The 18,512-nt window shown below is 40.3% G+C and overlaps 1 protein-coding gene across 1 annotated transcript; it reads left to right on the forward strand.

The window, feature by feature from the left end:
- The first annotated feature begins 1,318 nt into the window (after positions 1-1,318).
- crabp1a (cellular retinoic acid binding protein 1a) lies at positions 1,319-18,099 on the forward strand. The gene is made up of 4 exons (XM_067502654.1): positions 1,319-1,645; positions 4,902-5,080; positions 13,937-14,050; positions 17,695-18,099. The coding sequence occupies exons 1-4, from the start codon at positions 1,576-1,578 to the stop codon at positions 17,743-17,745; spliced, it is 414 nt and encodes a 137-aa protein (XP_067358755.1). The 5' UTR covers positions 1,319-1,575; the 3' UTR covers positions 17,746-18,099.
- Positions 18,100-18,512: the final 413 nt, after the last annotated feature.

The following is an 18,512-nucleotide window of genomic DNA, read 5'->3' on the forward strand; positions in this document are numbered from 1 at the left end:
AATTGCTCGTTTACAATATTTTATTATTGGAGCATTTTGTCATGTTTGACAAAGGAAATTAAAAGCTGTAGATGAGCAAGAGCTATGCTGAGAGGGAAATTTCCATCTGATGTCGCTATCCCAGATGTAGTAGTACTAAGGCATCTTAATACAGGTCATACAACTCATTTCTGTTCGGCATCATTATTAGAATAAACACAGATGACTTTATATAAAGATTTATACAATGTCCATGGAATTAATAACGTTTAAATATATAATCATGTCAAATGAGAATGAATGTGTACATTTATAAAAATAAGAAATAAATGATGTAGTATTTTGACAGTGTGATGTTGGGAGAGCAAGGGGGGCGTGAGCGACCGTCTGCAGAGAGGAAGTTGCTGCGTCAAGCAGCTGTATTTGATCATATTTGCCATAAATATTTTGTTTTAAGAAATATTTGAAGAAGGAGGACAATAATAATGTTGTGTAGGTCCACCTTCTCCTTCTGATGGTTCTCAAAAAGGTGTTATGTAATTCGTATGCTTAGGTTTAGTTCAATTAATGCTTATTGAAGATGAAGATGAACATTAAGTGCCTAATTAAAAAGACACAATTTTGTGGATTGCACTTTGTCTCAGTTTACTGTCATTATTATTCATAACCCTTCATTTTTATTATACAGTTTGCTTGAGGCACTTTGAGGTTGAAACACTGGCTCAAGGGCACCTTGGCTCAGGAGTGTAAATGTTTTTTCCACGTTCCATATTAACTTAGACTAGTACATAGTTAATCAAACAGAATACAGTGCATACATAAAAAATGCTAAATCCTTGGGGGAATCAAAGCATCGAGCTGAGTCATTATTAGTGCAATAAACCACCTCTTTGATCCATGTTTGTGGCTCAGGGTTGTAAGCGCGTTGCTGTACGTTTCCTTCTAATGAAGTCACCAGTGCAGCAAAATAAAAACAGTAGCTTTGAGTGTAGAAGTTTGACACAGAATATGTGGAAGTCCCAGCGACCATGTTATAAACTTTTATACCAATTTCCCTGCTAACATTATGGGTGTAATGATCCATTTCTTTCATCCAGAGGAAGGGGGTTGATTAGGTTTATTGATTAAAATCAATTTTTTTTAATGATCCTATTATGTGAGCCAACAGCCACATTTTATTAAGAAATGACTATTTGAACAGATTATAGCTCTATAAAGAATCTCCAGAGAGAGCAAACTCAGTGCTACCGTATTATGAGACACAGCTTTCAGGAGGAGGGACCTCCTCTGACTCCCATTAAAGACAGTAGCTATAAAAGAGCTAAAGATAAGATTGCAGCCAGCGCACTGGGATACTGAGACGAAGAAGCAGCAGAGGCAGTGTGAGCTTCCGTCTGTGTGAGCGAAATAAATAAATAAGTCAAAGAAACCCAGAGAAAGACCTAGTGGGTGTAACAGTGTGAAGGAGAGGCTGAGCCCAGAGCAGAGGAGCACAGGGAAAGGAGGAGGAGGGTGACAAAGAGTCAACGAGAGACACAGGAGAGAGACTTTGGAGCGAGGAACAGCTTCTTTGCGCAGCACTCAGCCTCAGCAGTCATGCCTAACTTTGCCGGCACCTGGAAGATGAAGAGCAGCGAGAATTTTGATGAACTTCTCAAAGCTTTGGGTAAGTCCTCTCCTGTCTCAACCCCCCACCCACACCCCCACCCCACCTCCTTCTCTCGCCTCCACAGTCAGCTCCACCACCCTGCATGAAGCTGACTATCCATCATGTCCATATACAAAAAGGCTTTTTTTTTTTGGTTTTGTTTTGTGGAAATTGTGTGCCTGACTTCAACAACACTATATGGCTTGAAGAAAACTCCCAGGGAAAAGGAGGCAGAGATCTGTGGGGAGATGCTGCTGGAGGGAAATCCTTCGGCTTTACCGGATGCTGAATTCTGAACAGACTTGGTACTGTTGCATGAACAGAGGAGGGGGCACAACATTATTAATGTTCAGCATTTAAGTAGGGCATGCATTAGCGATGCATAAGTGGGGGGAGTGGGGGGGGGTATCTCTGGAGCCCAGTGTTTCTCTCTTGTCTCCGACCTTTTTTTTTCCCTTTTTTTTTTCTCCTCTTTTTGGTCTTCCCTGATGATTGTGATGGTTTAGATTTGGACCCATTTAACTGGGTCACTCAATTGTGTTGCAGCGTTTCGTCACGCCAGGACTGCCAAAGCAGACAGGGCACTGCAAAGGGCTGGGTGTCTTTCGAATAATGTCGAATTCTTTAGGGAGAAGCCCCACTGCGAGAACAGGGAGCTGCTTCAACTGCTCTCCAGGAAGCATTGAAACCAAACTGGATTACAATTAGAAGTTCTTAAACATGAATGGTTCCTTCTTTAGTGAAACAGGGCAAGTTAAGTTCAAACGGATCAGTTTTGTCCCTCGAAAACAATTGACAATTTAGTTACTTGTGCATCAGAGTAGCACTAACCTGCACAAATGTAACAGCACGCTACAGTCACTTTGAAAAGTTTGTGCTTAAAAGGTGCAAATTCTACATCCTATCCTAAAGATTTCAGTTACACTTTCCCACTGTCTAATAACCCCAAGAACATATGAGACCAAACCATGAACTCGTCCTACAAAGAAAGAGTAGTAATATATTCTTAGGTGCTACACACCTTCATTTTGAACTAAACCAATGAAACACATCAGTGAGCCATGTTCCCTTTTCCTGATGAACCTGAGTGTGGTTGATTTTGTGCGTCGAAAATATATATCAATCCGCCACTGAAAATAGTCCCCAAAAAATGTTCTCCTGTTTGCTACAAACCACAGTGCCCAGCTAAACCTTTTTTAAATAATTAAATCGTGTATTCATCACCTCTTCATAGACATTGGCTGTGTATCTCCAGGCTACACTCTGACAGCTGGAGACAAGCTCTGATAGTCAGAAAGTATTAAAAGACAGAGTCATTTGTTGTTGTTTTTTCACAGGAATTGCTGACATTATAAAAAAGAAAGAGTAATGTCTGGCTTAGCCTTAACTCTATCGAGGTAGCCTTTAAAAGCAACACAAAATGCTTTAACTTTGAAAGCCAGTTTAAATTTATCAACTGAAGGCTCCGAAAATGTCTGCAGTTCTTCCACTGTTTTATTTTGATGGAAGGTTCAAAAAACTTGACAAGATTCTGTCCAAGGAAAAATTAGTCACTGTCTGAGTTTAGCTCCTCCTCCACATTAAACCACATCTGCCAGAGCAGATCACTCGTTGGCTCCTACATCAGGGCTCGGTCAATGGAGAGCTGCGATGGGCAACCAGTGTGGATTCCAGTGCTGGATGGCCGCCACTTTCCATCAACATCTTTATAATTACCTGTTGACTCTGTGGTTTTCTGACAGTAGGAGGGGATTGTTCCATCCATGGTGCAGAGCTGTAAAACTTGATCAGACTCACAGTTTGCTAATTGAGCAGCATGTGCGGCTGTATTTAAACAAAGAATGTTGTAAAATGCTTCACACTTTATGCACAATAATGAGGCCAAATGATGGTTTCCAAGGTTTTATCAATTTATGAGAACTCCTCTTGAGCACATTTGAGCATTAGGATTGTCACAAATAGTGTTATGGTGACAGAGGTTTGTGTAAGACTTTGTAGCATTGGCTGTTTGTAATCCTTTTCTCCTGATGTACATCAAGCTAAAAATCCACAAAATTGTTCACAAAAATGCAAATGAAATTTAGGAAACATATCAGTTTGTCATAAACAAGGGCAGACGTCTTGGTGCAGACATGATCATACATATTTAATGCTAGAAAAACACATGGTGTGATCCCTCACATTATGGGTGGGGTCACGTTTAAGCTGTCAAATTAATGCTGATTTAATGTTTTCATGACTGGGTGTTGACCAACTAAGACCACATTTGAGAATCAGAACTTATTAGAGTTAATTTCCGAGAAAAAAGATGGACAAAATTAAAATACTTGAACTTGTTTTCAAAGCAATTAACTTTTCAACGTATTAAGACATATCAGCTGGTAGGAGAGGGCAGTGGGGTAAAAGCTGCAGGACCTTTTGGCAGGATGTGAAGCCAGATGGCCTTGCAGAGTTGAGCCAGAGTAATGCCACAGACCCGGGCAGTGACACACAGAAACACCACTCTTGCAGTGATCAGACAAAAGGCGAGTCAGCGCCGATGTACTCTGCATCCTCAAGAGTTTTGTTATTCTCCTGGATGTGGATGCAAAACCCGTCACACACATTTCAGAGCCACAATCCCACAGATTTCTCTCAGTTGTAACATATAGTTGAGGTTTCAGTGAAAACCACAAAACTGTTTATTGTGTTTTAATCAGAAACACTCACATTTCTGTCATAGCTGGAGAAAAATTTAAGCTTGTGAATTTTGAACACGCCAACAAAAGGGTGCGGGCGCCCATATGTGCGCCTTCATTTGGTGTGTGATCGAATGTGGCATGGCAGCCTGGAGAGGTCTAAATTTGGGTGGGGTCGAGCATCAGGCAGACGGCACAAGCAGAACACACTGGGGGTCATTCTGGTGCAAATTTTACAACCAACAACACAAAAAGAGGCTGCCTGTCATCAGATGTCATCATCTTCCTCCTTTGTGTGCTGATCTGTCTCTCACGCTCCGGATGCCACTACTTTTGCACACAGAGATAAAGTGTATGTTTTTCTTTCCTTTCTCTTTCCTTCTCTAAAGTAAAGGTCATTACAGTGTTTCACTGTATTAATTAGAGCAGCAACAAAGCCTATCTCCATTCAAATCTCAGTTTAGAAATGAGCAAAATACCAGAAATGACTATGACACATCCAATTTTTAATTTCTTTTAATAATGCAGTTAACTGATTATCCCCGTACAAACAATAATAACTGTAAAAATCATGTTTGTCCCTCTCACCTGCCCAGGAGTCAGCATCATGCTGAGGAAGGTGGCTGTGGCAGCGGCCTCCAACCCCCATGTGGAGATCCGTCAGGACGGCGAGCAGTTCTACATCAAGACATCCACCAGTGTCCGCACCACCGAGATCAACTTCCACATCGGGGAAGAATTTAACGAGGAGACGGTGGACGGACGAAAGTGCAAGGTAGAGCTGCAGAGTGTTGAACTACAACAGTTTTCAGCCACAGTTTCTTGAGCAGAATATTTATGAGACGGCTCAAAGTGTTTGAAAGACCTCATTTAAAAGACACACAATCCACACAGAGAGATGCTTACTCAAGCATCATGAACACCTGAACTCATCCAGAAGAGGCACAAAAAAAAAGAAACAGACAAGAAATGACTAAAAACGGAAAAATACGCAAAAAATGTCATCAAACAAATTGTAAGAAGGGATTATTTACACTGCAAATACAGTTTACAGTCTAAAAATAATACAAATAATTTTACATGGTGACGTGCAACACAAATCCTAAAGCAGAAATGAACAACAATTAGCACCGGGATGCTCCACAATATGTTGCACTTTAGTTCATATTGCACATAAATGAAAACAAACCAGTGGCTGCTTTTATCATTAAGAAAGTATTAGTGTAGTAATTGAGGTAAAGCACGACTAGAGTGTTTTACTGTTTTTCAAGTCCCCTCTGACATTTCAATGTTAAAATATTTTACTGGTTCTAGCTGAAAAACTCCTCCAGATGACATCACCCGGAGGAGTTTTTACTCATTAGGAGTTCAGATTCCATGTGATGTCATCTCGAGGCATTTTTCACAGTATAGACATAGATTGATATAGTGAAGTCAGAGAGAAGTTTGAGGGCATATGTACCTTTAATTTCCAAACCATCCATGATAAAATATGTTTCAGTATGAACTAAAGGAAAAAAACAAATTATTCCTTACACCTACAGATATCCTCACATTCTCTGTGTTTTTGTGTGTATGTCCAGGGTCTTCGACTCTCTCTCCATGCTTTCGTTTAAAAACTATTACCTCCTCACAGTCTCCTCTGTTGGTGTCATCCTCATGTCTGTGCAGATGGATTAAAGGCACCTCGAGCTGGTATGATGACAGTTTCTCTCGGAACCTCTTCAGGCCCCGAGGGCCATTTCTCACATCCTGATATAGTTCGAAAAGTAGGCAGGGACAAGCCTTTATGTTTATTTTTTATTTTTTAGTCTTAATTCCTGGTTCTCATAAGAATTTCTGCAAAAGCGTGACTACACAAATATGCTGTGTAATTCATAAACTCAAAAAATGTGAAAACGCACACAACTGGACATTCAGTCTACAGCCAAAAAACGTGTATAAACGCATGTTTGGTTACATGCAATAAACGTGTTTATTGGAGAACGCTCCTTATTTGATCTGATTAGTGAAACCCGGATGTTGACTGTGTAATAAATATGCAGGTTGGAGCTCAGTTGTTGAGCCTAACAGTATAAAGATATCATGATAATTTCGACAAAACTGAGCTCCATCTGTGCCACAAAAACATCTCTTCTCCTATTAATTTTCCTTTACCTTCTAAAATACAATTCTTACTTAACTCTTGATTGTTACATATATTGTATATTTTGGGCTCATCTGTTGTGTTTTACGTTCCATCCTTATATAAAAATCAACTTCCACATCTGTCTTTCATAATGTCGTGTTTCGCTCTTTTTCACGTGATGCTGATTTAGTTCAGTGTGATCGTCGGAAATTCAACAAACAATGGTATTGCACCTACACAGTGCAGAGAGTCAGACCCAAAACTTGAAGAATTCTGGAACAAGATGTCAGGGCAAAGACACGCTGCCACTGAGTCACTTTCGGTAACAAGTGTCTTGCTCTAATGTTTATCTGTTTATCGCCCTTTGCTAAGCAACCTGCATCTGAGCCGCAGAGAAAAAGAGCCTTGTTTGGGGTCAGTAAGGACACAGCGGGGAAACAACATTAACATGTAATCTATGTTGTCCTCTTCCACAAACAGACATGTGAAGACAAACAACAAGCAACATACATAAATGTTAATTAACTGACAAATGACATTGCTCCAACATATTATAGGTTGGCTGACATTACAGCTGCACAACACAGCTTTAATAATCACCTCAACCACAGCAATTGCAGAAAGAAAGAAAATAATAGGCTTTAGTTCTTTCTGATTAGAAAAAATGTATTTGTCTATAATGCCAGACCACAAAAACCGCATATTAAAGGTGATTAAAGATGTTTCTAAACATAGATCTATTAAGAAAAAGGGCATGTTATCAGCAGCGATTGATTACTGAACAGGACTGTTAGGCATAGGCCCCTGGGCCAGAGCCTAGGCATGAAGTGAGTGTTAATATTTCTTGTTTGAAAGACGACAAAAGGCTAAAGAAAAGTTAGAAGAGACACTAACAAGTGAGCAACAAGAGACAAAACAAATTCAAACAAACATAGACACAAATTAATCCTGAAATTTTCAATGTGTCTATTGCGTGTAAGGCTTCGTCCACATTCGCTCTCTCTCACTTTGGGCTGAGTTCTGGTGTTAGGGGAGCCTGTAACAAATACAGTATAGGAGGGAACGGGTCCAACGTGGTTTCAATCCAATCATGAATTTCATAAAAGAGGTTGTTTGCAGTGATGAACCTACACAAAAAAGAATCAAATTAATCTGAAGCTCCACTTGGCTTAACAGAGTTTTACTGTGAGTTTCAGCTCATTGGTTTGCCATCTGATCGGCAACTTCACTGTCACTTGACTGGAAAAACTCTAAAAACCATCTGCTCTCTGCTCAAGACCAAAGCGCAGCCGGTGAACAACCTGTATATTTCCCTCAGTGAGACAGAGTAAAATGGAGCTACCAAGAGACACTTCTCTTTGGACCTGAAACTGATGACATGTCAAGGTGATGATATAAAATGGTTATTTAAGGTTTAAGCGTGTGCATTCAAGCATTTCAGGCAAAATGTTTTCATATACATCTATAGGTTCAAGAGAAAAAAAAAAGAAATCTGGAATAAAGTGAGCGCTGTGCTGCAGTACATCCCTTTATCAGTATGTATCCACTTTTTATAAAGAGCAGTCAGCAGAGTCACAGGGGACAGTTGCATAACACATCCAGGATGGGGAGTGGTTGACAGCTGCAGTATAACTTGTCAGACTCTTGCCATTGAATAAATTTGGGTTTTGTGGATGAGATTATTCATGCAGTACATTTGACAATGTAGGCTGGTAGGAGATTCTTCTATCTCTGACCAGTGCATCTCTACAGTTACAGGTCTTTATTAAGAGGATGCTTTTTGGCATTTCAGGAGTCGATACTGCAAATAATCATTCATACAGGTGAAGCACTTTCAGAAGCTCTATGTTACGCTCACTGTACACTATATCTGTCAAATATAAAAATATAATAATATTGTTCGTACTAGCATCTCTAATGAGCTAACAACAAGATAGCACACATCCAGGTTTTCACTAATGGGCTAGGATGATTGAAACTACCCGAGGAAGTGAGAGAAATAAAGAAAAACCCTAAAAGAATGCGTTAGTTGTGTTACACAGCTAAAATTTGACATGCTATAAATGATTTAGAATACAAAATTAAAGCTCAAAATAGTGTTGCGATACATCCTTTTCACAAAATAATTATCTAAATTGCTCCAAACTGTTGGTTTGTCCTTTTTCACTGAACGTACACTTAATCTCACGTACGTCTCTCTCAACTGCAGGTCTTCTGATATGACCACACACATACATTCTCTAGCAGCTATCTGACCAATAAACGTTATGTTCTTCGTAAGTATGACTTGGACAGTCTCTAGCTCTATTCTCAAATGCTTAAAAGGACATTTATGGCTCTGAGTCCTGGGTTGGAAAAAGTAGGGAGATTCCTGCTTGTGGAGAAGAAATACCGAGCATGGAAAAGACAAAAAATGTGCATTTGGGTGCCTGCAGTACATTTAGTTAACAAAACTGATCCAACAAGCTGAGAAGCTGGAAATGGGAATTTTGTGAAAACCACAATGGCCTTCTGGGTATTTGCAGTAGAGAATATATTCATGGTTAAATCTGTGAGTGTCTGAATGACATCTTTAGCAAACAATGCATGTTGAACTTGCTTATACATATATGCTTATACTGTATATGTATATGCTTATACAGCAGTCTCTGAAATAATGATTTTCCTTGCTACCTTTTGTTTCGAGGTATTAACTCTGTGTTGCATTCAGGGAGCGCAGACATGATCTATTTTGGATCCCTGGAGACTGTGACTCCTTCTGTCTGTGCCCTGCGGCATGCTGGGCGCTGGGCAGGGCTAGACGGCTTTCACTCTGGCTTTTTTTTTTTCACATGCAGCCTCTTTGAGATTCAAGTCGGCATCACACATTTGCCACAGTCTTTTTTAGGAGCATTAGCCTGCAAAAATGATTTTTGGTGATGATGCAATGAAATCAGAGAATATTTACAGGCATCTGCCTTTCATTGCTTTGTTCTGGAACATGCTGGATTTTAAAATTGAAGCCCAGCACAATCGTGTTCAACCTGAATGGGACGTTGTTTGGAAATTGTTTGCATCCATACTGGCTGAACAGCGTATGGCTTTGGGGCAGTGTAGCCTTTCTTTATACATGAAAACTAAATACTGAGCCTTTAACTTTGGTGGCCTTATCTGATTGGGAATTCCAAATGGAGGTGTGTTTCCTATTAAAAATCAAACTGAAAGCCTTGAAGAGAAGCAAAGGGCGAAGGTGGTCGCAGCAGAGCATGACAAAAAGTTTACTAACCCACATAAAATAATGAAAAACAAAATTGCAGTCTCTGTTTCCACTGATGGCGTGTGCAGCTGTCCAGTTGGAGCAGAGCATCTCTATAACATGCACAACACAGACCTACAGGTTGACCACAGACTGCACACATACAGGCACCAAACCAAAACAATGCGCTGAAAGAGGCTAATATGCTCCATAAAGCTAGTGTCCACTATAAGGGACCTTTTTCAAATTACACATATTCATTTAATTAATTATTTAGATGCATAATGTTTCTCTATTCCAACCTTACTCTTCTAAGAATGTCTAGCCCCCAAAATCATACACCAAACGGGAGCTAAACCTGCAGGAGGCTGTGCCTACTGACACTGGCACATGTGCCGAAGCAGCAAGGGGAAGCAGTGTGGGGTGTTGGCGGAGCCTCAGGTGGAACGATTGGCAAGAAAAGACTAAGTTGGTTTTGGCAAAGGTCGGCTGCCCCCATGGTTAAAGGGATTACACGCTGATCTGTGCCTGGCAAAGAGCAGAGGGCTGATTAACACCGCCACAAGATTAAAACGCTCCAGTTAGTGTGTGAGTGTAGTAGGATCAGAGAGTCTCTTCTCACTTCCAGGAGGAGAAAGTGATAAGATATTTCCTGTCATTCACAGTGACGACAGAGGAGCATGAGGTGAATATGTACCTGCTCTCATAGAAAGAGGTGATTATTAAAGCTGTGCTGTGCAGCTGAGGTTCAGTTCTGTAGAAAAATATACGGCATCTGTGGTGATGCTACAATGTTTTCCACTGATTACAAGCGCTTCAGTTTCCAGGATGCAACATAAACAAGTGACCTCTTTTTTAAACCCAGCCGGTTGCCATAGATACAGACTTTTGGTATCAAATACCTGCCTCAGGGCACAGAGAGGCACAGGGGATAAATAACATGTGTGGGTCCTGACAAAGAACAATGGCATTGAGCAATGTGGGAATACATTTCTATTACCTAAGACATCTGTGTCATTTCTTTGCTTTTGACAGTATGTCATTTATTACAATTTTTCTCATTTGCTGAGACACCTGTGTCCACTCGGCAGTCACATTTTCATAACAGTGAACACACAGGCCAAAAAAGAAGATCACCGCTCAAAATGCTCTTAAGCTAACAAAATATTAAAACACGCAACGAAAGATAATGTTTTCCACAAACAACACATCCTATAGTCAAACTTACACTCTTTCAATCATTTACTACACAGTAGACAACAAAATACAAGAAATAATATTAGAAAAATGTATTTACTGCATTATATCAGATTTCATTCTTCGCCCGTATTGTTTAAACACAGAAAAGCTGAACACTGTAAATACTACTGGGAAAAATAAATACAGAGAAATAAAAAGAAACCAAATGAAACATCTACAAATGGGTGGAAATATCAAAAAGATTGCAATCAAAATCAGAATGTACAAGAGGCCATTTGCTTCTGTCCATTAGGACACAGTTTCTTATCAACATCACACTGACTGTTTTACCGCAACCTTGATCCAGAATTGCAAATAGCAACACAGTGGGGTTTTTAGAGATGGATAAGGACTGATCACTGATCGAAGAATTTTGCACAGGAGAGATTCGGGATTTTGCAAGTAATTTCTATCAGCTGGGAAATGAGAAAAACTGCAATAATTTGGAGTCATTTAAGTCAGCTGATCACGCAGAAGATGTTGTCTTTTCAAGGGCATTTCTCTTAATATCACATCGATCAAAATAAACTTACTACACTCTAATAACTGTGTGAAATATTTGTTGTTACCAGTTAGCATTGTGTGAAAAGATAAGTAAATGACTGAGATGTCAAATACAGCATTTCTAATCATATAATGCAAATACATCAATTAGCTATGCTCAATAATAGTGGCCATGTAATGAAATGTATTTGACACTAGAACACAAAAAGGAGCATGGAGCTGTATGAGTTTAGTACAGGTCAGATCAGATTTTTGTTATAGTGTTAGGCATATATTAAAGATAATAGAGATTAAGGCAACTGGCAAAGAATAATCGGTTTTCATAAAGAGGAGCTGTTCTTCACTTTCTGTGTCCTTAAGGTAAATGTGATGAGCAAACAGTGAAATGAAAGAGGAAATGCGATCAAACTTAAGAGAGAGCCGAACGTGTTGTTTTTAGGGCTCTAAAAGAAATGTTGTTAAAACTAACTTTAAAACCTTTAAGCCGTGCAGTAAATGACATGTTCTCACGCTTTCGAATCACTGTTTGTGTGCGATAAGCAATGAAAATGCAAAAGTCTGTGAAAGACTGAACCAAAGCCAAAGACAGCAGACGCTCTGAGAGGTAAAAAGCTACAGGACATGGTAAAACAAATGCCTTGGACTAGCAGGATGAATTTGTCTTGGTCTCAAATGTGTGTGCACAAGCTCTGCTGTGTTATTTGGAAGAGAAAGACTATGTGTGAGAATTTGTCTGTGAGCTAATGTGCAGTGCAAGAGAAAATCCATCCAACTCTGAGGCTGACTGACGCTAGCACTAAAATGGAGCCGTGGCTAATCAACTCTCTGGGTTCTGGCTTTATTACAGAAAAAAATCTTAAGAAGCTGCCGTTGTTCAGCTTGGCAAAGTCTGCAGATGGCCGCCTGCAGGGATCTGTGCTGGCTTTCCTTATCTTTGATATGGTGATTAACATTTGGCTCTGAGAAACTGCTGCTGCTCTGTCACTGAGCAGTGGTGCTTTTTAAAAACGCAAATGTGTATAAATAATGAAACAAATCGTCTAATAGGCAACGCTGGACAATTTACCGTTTTCATTGCTCATGGACGCTAGAAAAATGTTAGAGGTTTTCATCGTTGTGCAGATGCAAATTGCGCTTGAGTTGGATGATGCAGTGGCCGCTTTGATCAAAGCTCTGGAGTGGGATAAGTAGCTCAAGATGCTGAGCTGAAAAGAAACATGCAGCTGGCGTTACTAAAAGAACAAATCATTTCAGATGTGTGGGAAAATACTTAAGCAAGTCAGAGTACAGCATGAGGCCAACACGTTTTTAACAAATGTAGCTGTAAACTTACACACAAACAACTAAACATTAAAATTACTATAAATACAAAACTGCAGTTAACAGCCTAGAGTTTAATCTCAACAATTGTTTTTCTCAGCTTTATCTAAACTTTTACCCGACAGATATGACAGTGGCGTCTCCATATTTAACATGAGAATACGTGAGTTTTTTTCCTTTAACAGAGCACCAAAGCGTCACCTTTGGCCCTGATCTTTTATGAATTTGTGACTCTCTGATAGGTCATTTGAGTCGGCAACTTGAGAATAAATTAGTCTCGAAGGCAGCCTCTGACAAATCCCGTTGACGCCTTTTGAAATATTACTGAAGTAAAGTAGCAGAGAGAGACCCTAAGAGGATATGACTCTTTTTCTCAACCTGCCCATTTCTAATATCATATCACTTTGGTCACAGAGGCTCGACCCGGTCATTAACGAATTATCACGGACCAATGATTGTGCTCTTATTACTAAAATGATTAAGAAAGATTTGCTACTATTCAGCCCTAAGAGCAGTAGCTAAGGTTCAGCAGTGATTCTGGGTGATGAGGCCTGTCTCAGCTTTGTCGTTCTAACCTTTTCCAAAGTGACGTGTCGCCATTGTTTCTACATTCATTACAAAGATTAAAAACACAGCACACTTGTGAACACACCCAACCAGCCTGGCCCGGGTTTCCAATCTGAATTAGAGTGGGTGGTGTAAAAATATTGACGAAATACTGTTAATGTGATCGCAGCTGGTTAAAGCTACAACGTTTGGCAATCAAATTACCTGTAGCATGAGACATAAAATCAGTCCAACCCGATGTCAACATCTGTGGCATCTCTTAGCTCTAAGGTGAAAATCAGTGCATCACATTTATGTGGATAAGTGTGATGCACTGACTTTCACCTTATCTAGATTTTCTCAGAAGAAAAGAAGATGTCTGCACTGCTGCCAGTGCTGTTCTGTGAATCTGTGTCATGGGAGGTATCATCTAATCTTATTGACCATTTATATTATTAGCATACATAGTGTGCACCCACATATACACACATGCACATTATCATTGTACAACCTACACACACTCTCAGCATTAACTATAAGAGCTCACAGTCCACAATGCATCAGCTATAGGCCACTGTAATTTCTATTATTTGATTGTCCTGTAAATAAAATGTGTCCTACCATCACTCACTGCAACACACTGATCTTCCCACCTGCAGAGCCTGGCCACCTGGGAGTCAGAGAACAAGATCCACTGTCAGCAGACTCTGGTGGATGGTGATGGCCCCAAAACCTACTGGACCCGAGAGCTGAAAGGCGATGAGCTCATACTGGTGAGCGCACAGCAATGATTTATCATCTGACCCAAAGCCTCTTAATAGATTACTGCTTAGAAAAGAAATAAAACCCTTTAGAAAGAGGAAAAAGGAAACCTCAAGTTTAGCGATTAACAAACTCTTATTTCTCGCTGAGGTTTTGCATTTCCAGTATGATAAGAATATGATCTAAGTGGCAGCTAATCGTTGTGGCTTGTTCTCAAAAGGGCTCAGAAGACTTCCAATGCATTAAGATGGGATTTTCAATCTAGTGCACTCAGTTTGAATAATGGTTAATAAAAACGAGGCAGGGAGTGTATGAGGTCACCCTGGAGATTCATCCTTAAAGGAAATGAGAGCGGCCATTTCCCTAGGAGCCGAGCTTTCACCTACCCCGCGGAGAGATCTGAAAGGAGAACAAGAGGAGCTGCTACGCTGACATCGCAGTAATACCCCCTGTATTTACCCAGATTAATATGGGCAGGAGTCAATGGGTTTCAAAGCCCCTTGAGCAATGTGCAGGGGAGCAGCTGAAGACAAACAGACCGGATGAACAGTTCTCAGAGACTCAACAGCTTTCCCCTCTCGACGTTCAACACTCCCACGCTCTGCTTTCTTCTTTTGCGAGAACTTGTAAGATGAATGTCCAAAAGGCAAAAGAGAAGGTTTAGATGCTGGAAAAGAAAATCATCACAGGGTGTTTGCAAAGTGTTACTTTATAAGCCAGAAGCAAAAGTGGGAAGCAGGGCTGAAACCTTTTTAAATGGGTCTTCGATGCCACAAGAAGGCAGGACACATGAAATGTCCCTCAGTGTTTTGATTTAGTGCTAAAAGCAGAACGTGTTACAGCGCCTGACATTCTGGTGACACTTTGGCCTGGCCACCCTGTCGAAGCTGAAACACTCACGCACTAACGGAGACTGATCCGGCTGAGCAGTGACAGTGTGGGTCCCTGCTTTTCTCACCTCGGTCCTTCCTGCTTTCACACCATTCCACTACAGCTCATATAGGGACACAGTTTTGATTCACAGTCAAAACCTTCAGTCACAAAAAGGTAGGACCACGGATTACTTTGGAAGAGATGGGAAATAAATTCCACAGTCCTTGTTCTGTGTAAAAATGTTTTTGAGTTCTTTGACACAAAGATTGAGCCGCCTGAGTTGGACACAAATCAAATTAGTATCTTACAAAGTCTATCCCTGCACTGCAGTTCAGTAAGGAAGCATTGGGTGTGGAGTGCAATGGGTATAAGCGGACATTTCAAAAAGGAGCATAAAGACCTGTGTGGAGAATCCTGACAGACCAAAACAAACTCAAAACCTTGATCTTTTCCAACATAAATACAGTGTATGTAGAGAGCTCGTCACTCTTCACTGAAAGACAGAGGCGAATCTAGACATTTTTAATGGCTTGGCCAGAATTCCCTTTCTGGGAATAATAAACTATATAATTACGGACTAATGTGGTATTTAGAGAATTTTTATTCAGTGTCAAAAATGTTTTTACTACAAACAGTCAGAAACAAATACTGATGCACAGATGAGGAGAGTTAAAATATCTTGCTACGATAACCTGAAAGGTGATAAATCTGCTGTCTGTTTAATATTGAGGTCTAAGTGGGTAATGGAGTTGTACTGGTGTGACTTATAAGAGGACGTGGTTCTAATGTTTTGGACACCTCATCCATTACAGGGTGGCCAAAACATTAAAACCATCTCTGCCCTGGCAGAGCTGCTGTATTGGTTGCATTGGATTGTAATCTACTTATTATATACAGTCACTTTATCAGGTACACCGGGTACCTGATAAAGTGACTGTATATAATAGTAGAATAATGAAGTGATTTATTTCAGCTACCGATTTGCTCAGTTCTCCATGTGCCATATTTTGGAGGTGTCCAATGCCACCTCAGACCCCCCCTCTGGCTCCACCCCTGCTGGAAGTCTATAATTTTTATCATCCTACCAATGATGATGATGTTTTGGAAGGGAAGCACCGAGTACACGCAAAAACTGAATCGGCATTGAATCAGACTCAGAATCACTTTTATAACCATACAAAGAACGTCTCAGGCTTAGTTTCTGCATTGTCACATAGAAGAAAAGAACCAATTTAGGAATAAAACAGAGCAAGTATTTTTTTCACACTAAACACACAAAGCAACATGGACATTGCGATAAAAGTTGAAGAGCTTAAATTCTAAACTTTAAATATTGAAAACTATTTAAATAGATAGTTATGTTTACCTGATAACATGGTTTGAAACAGCTGTACTGTTCAGCTGTTTAGACGAGAAAGCTGATCCTGTGTCTATTGGTGGAGGTTCTTATTGCTCTCGGTCTGTTTTCCTGAGGGGAGCAGTTTAAACACTGAGTAACCAGGGTGGGAGGCCCACTGTTTTGCTTGGGAGGAGTGCAGCTGATCAATAGAGGTCAGTTTGCAGCCAACAAAGAAAAAGAAGTAAAGAATATGACCTCTTTCGTTTTTGGATGGGGAACTCGAAAACCTGTTTCCACAAAGCCCCCAGACACAGAAACAACAGAGCAACGTTAGAGCTCAAGACACAGAGGAGGACTAGAGAGGTTTAATCTAAAAACATTTTAAAGCCTTGAAATATTTCTGTTGCTACATCAGCCTGAAATAAAATGGGAAACAATGGCATCAAAGGACTGGACTCAGTCATTTCAGGCTTGTGCATTTAAAAGATGCATACTGTAAATCAATCACAGCAGTTTCTTCTGATTTCATCATCAAAAGCTTGTGGTGTGAATTATTATAGTTGGCCACCCTGTGTTGTTGTGACATATAAGCCATTGCTTAATAGGATTACTTTGACATTTTTAGTTTGGGTTGGAAAGTTTTCTTCCCTTTGAACTCAACCCCCCCCCCCCCCCCCCCCCCTCAAAAAAAAAACAAAAGGCTAATTTTGTTTCTCTCATATTGCAAATAAGATGGTATTTTAACGCAAGTTGTCCTGCTTCATTTTGAAATCCACACAAAGTCCATCCATCCATTATACAAGGGACCTGGTTGCTGCAGCTGTCATTGGGTGAGAAGCGTGGCATGGCGTCACACCGGGCCAATCACTGTGTGATGCGTGAATGGATGTCCAATTACTGATGCACCCTAGTCCAGATGCCAGGCGGGTGTGCGGGGAGGGGTTTCAAACACGTGAAATACAATCAAGGACATTCTGTTTGACTAACAGATGTGTGAATGTGAAGGCCTCAGACAACCTTCACCAAAACTGAGGTTTGCCACAGCTGGGTGGTAAACTGCAGTAATGTGGCTTTACAAAAACATTTGCACTTTGGATGAAAGTTGTTAACTTTCCCTGAAGTTAGTCCTTCTGGAATAATTCAGAGCCTTCCACATGGCTTTCCCTAAACCTAGCCACGAGACCCTACTGCCTAACCCTAACCTGCTCTGCTTTAAAGTCTTCTCTTGAGGTTAACAACTTCCAGCTGATATTGACTTCTTAATGACAAGGTTGGAACATCTTTCTGACCTTCTGGCTGTAAATGTTGACTTTTTTTCTTTGGCAATAGTTTCACTCTTATTTTTGCAGCTGTACGTGCAGTTCAGTGAATACAAAAAACATTGAGCTACACTGCTCAGTCACTGTGGTCTAAAATTCAGAACTGTGCTTTTGTTTCCTCTAGGTTTTTGGAGCAGACGATGTTGTGTGCACACGAATTTATATCCGGGAATGAAGCAATGGTCTGGACAAAGCAGAAAACCAGTAGGACCACAACTCATTTAACCCCAACAACACTCTGTCATGTTAAAATGTTAGCTCATCAGTAGAGTATCCTGCTTAATTGCTCAGCATCTATATGCATAGTGTCCACATGCAATAGTAATATCTTTGTAATCTGGTTATTTGTAGTGAGTGTTGTATCTGTAGTACTGTAGCTGGATATCTCAGTGTCCATACCTGCAACCCCCGTCAGCTGTTGACGTAGAATTTAGTCACTATTTGAACCATATGTGTCAGTTACTGTGTTCAGTGCCTGTGTTCAATGACAGCAACAATAAAATAACAGAACAAACTGTATTAAAGCCTCTTTTTTGACTCAGAGTAGTCGCTGATTCCTACAAAAAAAACACCTGATGTAGACCTTTCAGTGGGCATCATCCAGACTTTATCAGCCCGTAATTATTGTTCAGTAGGTAGCCTTCTACCCTTCAGAGATATGTTTATTTGGCCGTAGTAAGTATTAACAAAGTAGGCTTAACTGATGCAAACAAAGTGTGTGTAGGAAGGAGGTCAGTACAGGAAAGTACAGGACTTGAAGTGGGAGACACTTGCCAAAACCTAGGAGATTGGAGCTCAGCTTTGTGTTACCCATGAAAAGAACTCACGGAACCTTTTCTATTGATCTCACAGTTCTATGCCAAGATAGGAAGTAATACAAAGTAAATGGTTGTCTACTGTACCATAATTATGAGTTGATAGGAGCTAAAACAACTTTGATTG

This window comes from Channa argus, chromosome 4 (assembly GCF_033026475.1).
Source record: "Channa argus isolate prfri chromosome 4, Channa argus male v1.0, whole genome shotgun sequence".
Lineage (NCBI taxonomy): Eukaryota > Metazoa > Chordata > Actinopteri > Anabantiformes > Channidae > Channa > Channa argus.